Source organism: Physella acuta, unplaced genomic scaffold (genome assembly GCF_028476545.2).
Source record: "Physella acuta isolate Inbredline_101_S28 unplaced genomic scaffold, ASM2847654v3 ptg001679l, whole genome shotgun sequence".
Classification (NCBI taxonomy): Eukaryota; Metazoa; Mollusca; class Gastropoda; family Physidae; genus Physella; species Physella acuta.
Window position 1 is genome coordinate 25,136 of NW_026733192.1, and position 8,669 is coordinate 33,804.

Consider the following 8,669-nt stretch of genomic DNA (forward strand, 5'->3'; position numbering starts at 1 on the left):
TAGTAAGCGTGGAGCACAAACATTTTATAGTTTATATCAAATTATAATTACGTAATAATTTATTATAACTTTTAACTTGCGCAGGAAGATGATTTTAAACTAGACCCAAAACACAAAAAAAAATATATAAAGCTTGCCAGCTCCTAGACCTAGATAATTAAATTTGCATTGAACTATGATCAGGTTGAACGTGAAATGATTCTGCTTAAAAATATCTGAAATATTTAGAACCAAGATAGGCTATTCGGCTATATGAACATGAAGCCTCCATTAGGCTGAGGCCTTTTGAGAACCACTCGACTTCTGATGATTTACACTTACTGATATGGATTCATTGTATGCCTACTATTTCAGCTTTATTAATGCAGTGGTAGCCCAAACAGCATAGGGTGGCTTTGAAGAGAAAAAAAGTTTTCCTTCTAGATTCTAGATCTAGATAATAAAACAACGTTCCACCGAACCCACTTAAACTTTCTTAGCCTTTCGCCTCATCATTCGCCCTACCGCTGGGAATGAGATAATTAAAAATTAAAACACACTGCGAGCACACTTTAAGAAGAAAAAAAGACTGACATAAATATAAAAAACGCCATAGCCACATACATCTAATAATCTAGCTCACTTTCTACAGCCATAAAATTAAGCTTCTCGAAGTACCAACTAATGCCTGCTAAAAACAAATTGACACATCAAAATCCAACGGCTTTAACTTTACCAAAACCCATTAGCCAGCCTAATCGACTGTATCCATCTCAATTATAATATTATCTAGTCGATAGATCTCTATTCTATATGCCATACATTAAAAAAAAAAACTCTTTAGGAAGGTATTCAGTGAAAGACTATTAATATAAGGAATATAGACTTGTTTAAGCGTGGCAGTATTATTTTTTTTTCAAATGAAAACGTAAATTATTAAGTTGGGAAGAATTAGATCTAAATTTACGCACTGCTGAACACTGAGTGTGACAAAGTAACAGCAGCGCCGCCCTTAGGTCGATGTAATAACCATAACACACCGTGTTCCTGTTGCACACACCAAGCCGGTTCTTAATGATTTTTCCCCCACACCCATTTTATAACGATTAGTAGACGATACAGTATTATTTCAGAGGAGATGGCTTAAACCCAAGCACGAGTTTACTACTACTGTGCAAACTTTTGATCCAACACACAAACCTGACGGATTCTCATTCAAATATCGAACCATTGCCTATGCCAAGACTAGGCAAAAAGGAATCCATGAAACCGCTACAGGCTGTGTGGCCTAAACTCTATTGATCACAGGCATAGATACACCCAGGTTGTTCAGAAGAAATGTTGGAATATTGATCATTTCATCAAATTGAACAATGGAAATAATGTTAAAAGCAATACAAAAATACTGTATAATATACAGTGTATATAATTAACTGTACTTCTGTGGTCTCCAATGGAGCAATATATTTTCTGTTTAGGTTAACTTCTCTGTATATCATGATTGAGAGCTAAGATAGTAATAACTTAAAGAGAACTTCAGCTCATCCCTGATGTCAAAGCTAAAAATAAAAGAATCAGTGAAGAAAAAAAACAGTATTCAATTGATCAGGTTATTTTATTACTTTGAGAAAATAAACAGCAACATACAAAGAGAACATAAGTGCAGGAAACAACTCAATGAAACATATTTTTTTGAGTTTTCCATTTGACCTTACATTTTTTTTTTTCCTTTTTATATGTGACACGCTTGAGAGAATGCTCTCAAGCAGTTGAGAAAGTAACAGACTGTCATTATATGAAGAATAATAGTATATCATACAAACTGTACAGGATGCATTCATTTACTGTTGCCCATGAGACACAAGGCACAGAAAAGCTTTATCACATGTTCTGTACATAGGTATTGGTTACAATCATGTTTGCTCTCATTAACTTGAACAAAGTGTTCAAACAAACAAAAACTGAACACGGTAAAAACATATTATAAACAATTGAGAACATCCGCTAAATTCATTAAAGTAGCTGTGGGAGGGGGAAAAATGAATTAAAACAAAGTTGATAAGAAAACAATTTGTTACCCTATATATAGCAAAGAGTGAAGAGATACAACACAATAAATATCACATTAAGATCTATCTTTTTAGCACTCCCAAAATTTCTTTTAGATCATACCTTGCTCCATTTATTGCTCTTATGCAACATAGTTTAATTATCACATTCTAAAAAGTATTGGTTAATAAAAAAAAAAAAAACATGCAGTTCCTCCTTCATACATAGGCTTAATTAAAAACTAGGAATTCTGTGAACAGCACAAAAAAATTATATAATTTAAAACATTTGCTTCTTCCAGATCATAGTAACTTGTGAATAAAAATTAACAGACTTCATGCTGTTTTTGAGTATACTGAATATCCTTTGTTAATTAAAATTTTAATTTATGATCTTAATATTAATTAAGGCAGTTAATTTTCATGTTATAGGACAGTCTGATGTCTCAAATAATGGATTAGACTAATTTCTTTTAAAACCTAATAGATCTAGATCAAATCTTAAATTTTGAATAAAATGTAAAAAAAAAAGTATTACAAAATAAATACTCCAAAAACAATGTTACATTTTTTTTAACAATATTAAAGCAAAATGAATGTAATTGTGTAAAATTATAGTTTGTATTAATAAACTAACTTAATTTTAACATAAAAACCATTTCTAGCAAAAAAAAAATGAATGAGATCAAATTACTATGAAATAGTAAATAAAAGTGAAAAAGAATACAATACTTGTTAGCAAAATAGTAATTTGTGTATACATGAATTTATTTACTGAAAAAATATCTGATAGACTGTGCTAGGGGATTCAGTTATATTGATACAATACTACACAGCATAAATCAAACTCACTACATGGACTACTGTTTCATTCATCAAATTTAAATAACAATGCAAAAGTATAATGGTGTTTGCTGGGGGTATACTTTAAGCTATAGTAATATTACATGTAGAGACGCAAAATCATTCTACACAAGAATATTTGAAAAATACAACAAGCAGTGCAGTTAGTTTGGTACTAAAACATAATCAATTGTCTGCAAGTACCGAGTGAAAGCAGCCATGAAATGCTTCACAAATTAGCTGCCAAAAGTACAATACAACACTGAAAATATTTTTTTTTTACAATATCGCATTGTAATTCAACTTCATGAACATAGACTGTTTTGAAAAATATACACGCATTTATTATTGATAATTCTTTTGTTAAAATGTGCTTTAAACTACGCCCAGAAACACTGCTGCAAAAGCTACAAATGTTTTATCATGAAAAGTTATTAGCTGCTTTTTATTTTAGAAAGAAGTTTGGTTTACCTGACTCATAACAAAATTATTTCAATCTTTTTAAATTGTTTTTTTTTTCCAAAAAAAAAGTTTAAAATTGTTACATTTTTAAAATTCTATTATTTATTACTTTTAGAAAACATATCTTTTTAAATTATTGGAAAAGACTTATAAACAATTTGATAAAAACAATTCTTTTAAAAAAAAATATAAAAAGTTAAAAGAAGCTTCTATTGAATTATTTTAAAAATTTGAGATGTGCAAGCCACAGATGTTTAAATTTGCATCTTAAAAAAAAAAGAAATAGTAAAATAACACTCAAAATTCAACATAGCTATACAACTTTGCTTGTCTGCTTATGTGAGGTACATAGAGTTGTTTACCAGTAGTAGTAGTAGTAGTAGTAGTAGATTTAAAGGGAAATAAATGATTTGTGAAGTATCATAGTTCACCACAAGCGGTCACCGTCCCATAGTCAGCAAAGTAACTATCACAGAGTATATGATGCAAACAGTAACAAAAAAAAAAAGTACAGATACAAATGCTTCTTTTTAAAAAATGGTCACATGATCAAGCATGAAGTTACAGAATAGACTAAAAACCCTGATCATTATGGATTAAACAATCCAAATTTATTCTTATTAAATGACTAAAAACAGTTTTATCACAAGCCAATGATAGGACAAAATGTTATTTCTTTGCTTAGTATTTACACAGGTAACAATTGAATGGGTTACTGGTTGACGAAAGACTTCATAGTGTATTTCTTAAGCGCAACAGTCTTGTAAAACAAAACAAAATGTCAAAAGTTTTGACGAGAAAATCCATTGTTTTAGAATTCTCCCCTAGGCCATCATTTAAATATTATTGCGTAAAATAGTTAAACATGAAAACATGACCTGCAGGCATTGATATATAATAAAATGCAAACATGAATGCTACTATAAGTTATAAAGTATACTATAATGAATGCCATTTTGTTTGAATAGTGGATTACTTCTTGGAAAATAAAGGTTTGACTTAGACATAACATACAATAAGATCTTAAATATTGTGCTAGGAGTTACTATAATATATTTAACATACATATTTAAGAATTAATACCTTATTTCTGTTGACATTAAGTTCTTATACTTTTAAAAAACAAAATAAATAGTTATGATGCCTAAAACTGTTCTACTTTTGTAAAATTCATACTGGTATGTTTTTTATGTTAGAATTTATAATTATTGACTATATGAGGGTATAATTGTGTCTTTTTGTTTTTACCACATAAACACTGGGGACAATTGCTGCCTCTCATTTTAAAGAAAGGAAAAGTAGAAATAATCATAATGTTGAATATATTACAGAATTGAATGTCATCTGATACAAAACAGTAAGGACACTGAACAAAAGTACACAAATGGTGCTGCTTAATTCATCTCACGCGATATCAAATTTAAGCATGATATGATATGAATGCTACCTCAGAAATCACAATGACATGGATTTGTTGAATTTAAAATAAGTCCTAATTTCCAATGGTGAACTAAAAAAAAAATCTACTACATTAGCTTTAACTCTATGACTCGACAATTAACATTTACAAAACAGTTTATTGAATAATTACTAGGAACTACAAATTTTTAAATGTAAATATAGGCCTATTATAATTTATATTAATTGTATATTTAAATAGCTCAAAGACCTTTTATTGATCACAGGTAAAGAATAACACAATATCCTTATATTTAATTAGAGTATAATTGTTTACTATAAATTGTTATTTATAAAAGTAAACACTTTTAAAAGATTTTTTTTTCATCCATTAAAAATTTGAAAATGAATGTATACATATATTTTTTTAAAAATATTTCAAAGTGACTGATGACAAAGATTGTTCTGCAAGACCTGCACTAATCTAGATAAGAAAATTGTCACTTCCATTGGGGGCTGCCTTTGAGATTGAAGCATTAACATTGGTGTTGCCATTATCTTCTTCTTTAATTCTAGCAAGGAACTCTGCGAATTCCGGCTTATTTTTCAGATTAGAAACCGTTGCTCGAGATGCACGCACCAACTCAGTCTTGAGCAGCTGGCAGCGCTGCCTGTAAAAATCTCGCTCTCTTACAGATGCACTAAGCTGGCGTTTCAAATCAGATATTTGTTGCAAAAGCGATTTGTTTGTCGTTTCTAATTCACTTTTTTGCTGCATGCGTTTCGACCGACAGTTCTGAGCATAGCCTCTATTTTTTAATGTGCGCCTTTTTTGCTTGAGGCGCTGAACTTCGCTTTTTGGACAGCCCTGCAAGCGCCTGTTCAGTTCTCTAACAGGTAATGAAACCAAATCATCATCATCAATAACAGAGCTTTCAGGGGACATAGGAGGTGAACGTACAGAGTTGCGCCTGGATGATTTGATAGAAGTCATACAACTGCTACTGGCAATACTTTGAGAATCATCTTCTACATCCAATTCGTTATCCTCATCATAATCTATATCAAACTCATTGTTACAACGCCCTGAAAGATCTTGGGTTTCTGACTTGACAGATGGTGAAACTGGGTTATGGTGAACATTTGCTGGCTCCAAAGAACGTAATAGCTCATCGAGAGTGCTCGACTTGCCATCGGGCTTAAGGGGCAAGTTGTTGACAGCATCTGAACACTGGGATCCTAGTTTTAAAAACCAGTCCTCAAAATAGCCCCGGTCTCCGAAAGCGCTGCCAAAACTGGATAACGATCGAGTAGGCGAAGGAAGGGATGACTGAGAGGTTGGTAAAGGAGTACTCGGAGAGGGAGGGATGGAGTTGATGGGAGTAGTATGAGAGCTGCTAAAATTGCTGCTAGCACCAGCTGACAATGGTGGGCTTGGGGGGACTTGCAGCTGCCCGGTGACCTGACCCGTGACCCCAGCACCAGAACAGGTTTGCTGCGGCTGGGGGGTTGCCGCACCACTGCAGAGGCCTAGTTCTGACTTTACCATGGAGCTGTGCAGCGGATGCATATCGTGCCCGTCCATGAAAAGATCGAAGCTTTCGATGTAACTTTCAGCAAGCTCATCCATGGTTGAAATGAAGGGAATAAAGTAAAAGACCTAGTTTAAAAAAAATAAAGGTTCAATGTTAGTTTGAGCCTGGTGTTGCCTCGCTCCCAAGACTAGGTCACTGGTTTTTATCAAGCCTTTTAACTTGCGAACAGTTAGCAAGCCGACAATTCGTCTTTGAGTTGTGTGTAGTTTTCTTCTGTCAACGTGATAAGAGAATTTATTCCACGTGAATAATGAAGATAATTTCACACAAAACAGAATGATAATATCCAGTTAAAATTACAAGCACGGACTGGTAGTTCACCAGCAATTCAGTCACAGCACAAATTCAACGAACTGCACAGGCTGAGAGCTAAGGCAACGACAGGCACTGAGGGGATCCCCGTCGGCTTTTATACTGCTGCATACGTCACAGCTACTATTTCAGGATCAATGTTGTTGTCAGCCAATCGCTGGGCTCAGAATACAATATTTTAGGCAGCTTGTTCAAGGCTTTTTGCGATAAAGAGGCTAAGGTGATATATGCTGGTTTTTACCGGCTGAAAGTTTCAGACTAAATAAAAACCATACAATACTACAGATTTGTAAGAAGTCATACATATTATGCTTGGAAACATTCTTGGTCTAGTAATTGATTAGATCTAGTTGTGAAAAGCAATGTTTTATAATAATTATTATGGTCAGCCTGTTGAAGCAACTGGGATTAAGCCCTCTATCGTGGGCTCGGTTTCTAGCCGGTAGCCTGCAAATTGTTTCTGAACAGGATCTGTCTATTTTATAACCGAAATTGTCAATTTAAAAACCACCGAATGAGAAACATTCTGCTCATATTTGCTCACTGTCGGAACTTTTTAACTATGGCCGGCGAGATCGGCACGTGCCTACTTCATGTTTTACATGCGTCCTTCACCTTCGTAAAACAATTTTAAATAAAATTGTACTATTTCTTATTTACACAATTTAAAATGTATTTAAACGTGTACTTGTCAGAATTTCTAGTATTTTAATAGCGAAAGATATTTTTTAAAACCATTTTCTAGTGCCGGCATCAAAGTCCCCGTTTTAAATGTACAGATCATCACTATAAATAGAAACTGCTTCCACGAAACCTTTAACCTCTCTCCTTTCCCTTTTGCGGCACAAAACCGTCTTTGAATCTCATCGACCGGCGTTGTTTAGCATAATATAAATCCCTGTCCATATTCATCTGAATAGTTATGATATTAATTCCGACATCCAAGTTAAATTAGTAAGCAGGGCTGTGATTGGGTATAGGCCTACAGATGCACATAAGGGGCCTAAAGTGTTGGATCAGCTGGAGGCCTATATCATGTTTAGTCAACTTTGAAGTAGTGGATAGTTAAGGCTTTAAAGTTTAAGGTCACTCTAAGACCTACACATTTTACTCATCGGCCTGCTATTTTAACTGAAGGCTAACTATCGGTTACCTAGAGTGAAAAAAACGAACTCAGTTTAAAAACTAACAAACGCCTATTTGTTAATGATAATAATAATAAAAAAACCCACAAGTTTTCTACCTAATTAGTTAAATAGGCTATATGCACCTTTACATTCGAAATAAACAACACTACCTACACATGTAATGTACCGATAACAGTTGAGTAGATAAAAAAAATTAAAGCAACGAAAATGCCCCCCCCCCCCCCCCTCCATTGCAAATGGGGAAAAATACTGTTAAGAAATTATAATAGATAAAACATTCTGCCATTTAGTTGTACAGTCAGTTACGTAGGCACACAAGTGACCAAGCGTGTGCCTGGACAACACACAATGTTGTACTCTATAGAGATGGGAGAAAGTGGTGGTCGTGTGCACAACAGTGTTTCTCAGTTACGTTAAGTCACTCAATTCACTAAATCAAGCCGTCGAAAGTAAGAATTTAACCAACATGCACATCTTGAAATGTCTCCATTATAGCATTTCCATAGACTGACCTTTGAATGCAGTGCATCTCTAACCACGTTTTAACAAAAAAAAAAAGCAACAAAAAACAAAACTTATTTGTTTTATATACTCTGGTGGTCAGTGGGACAATGTGTGGTCATTCACCTCGTCAGCCTGGGATGAACCTGGTGTGAGCCAGTCATAGAGTAGTTGCCAAATCAGGTGGATATGTGTTATATTAAAACTTGAAGGGGATCCTTGGCTCTAAACCATCCAGGACCCTAGTGACCATTATGTCACAATGATAATGTAAATATTATAAGGCATATTGGGGTGGTAGCGGACAAACTTCAACTCTACTTCATCTATCATCTCTTTATGCCAACAGGAATTTAAAAAACAAAATACTAAGTTTTTCAACA

At 33.7% G+C, this 8,669-nt stretch overlaps 1 protein-coding gene across 1 annotated transcript; it reads right to left on the reverse strand.

Moving 5' to 3' along the window:
- Positions 1 to 1,575: 1,575 nt before the first annotated feature.
- Positions 1,576 to 6,701, reverse strand: LOC131929806 (transcription factor MafB-like). The gene has a single exon (XM_059286192.1). The coding sequence runs from the start codon at positions 6,358 to 6,360 to the stop codon at positions 5,215 to 5,217; it is 1,146 nt and encodes a 381-aa protein (XP_059142175.1). The 5' UTR covers positions 6,361 to 6,701; the 3' UTR covers positions 1,576 to 5,214.
- Positions 6,702 to 8,669: the final 1,968 nt, after the last annotated feature.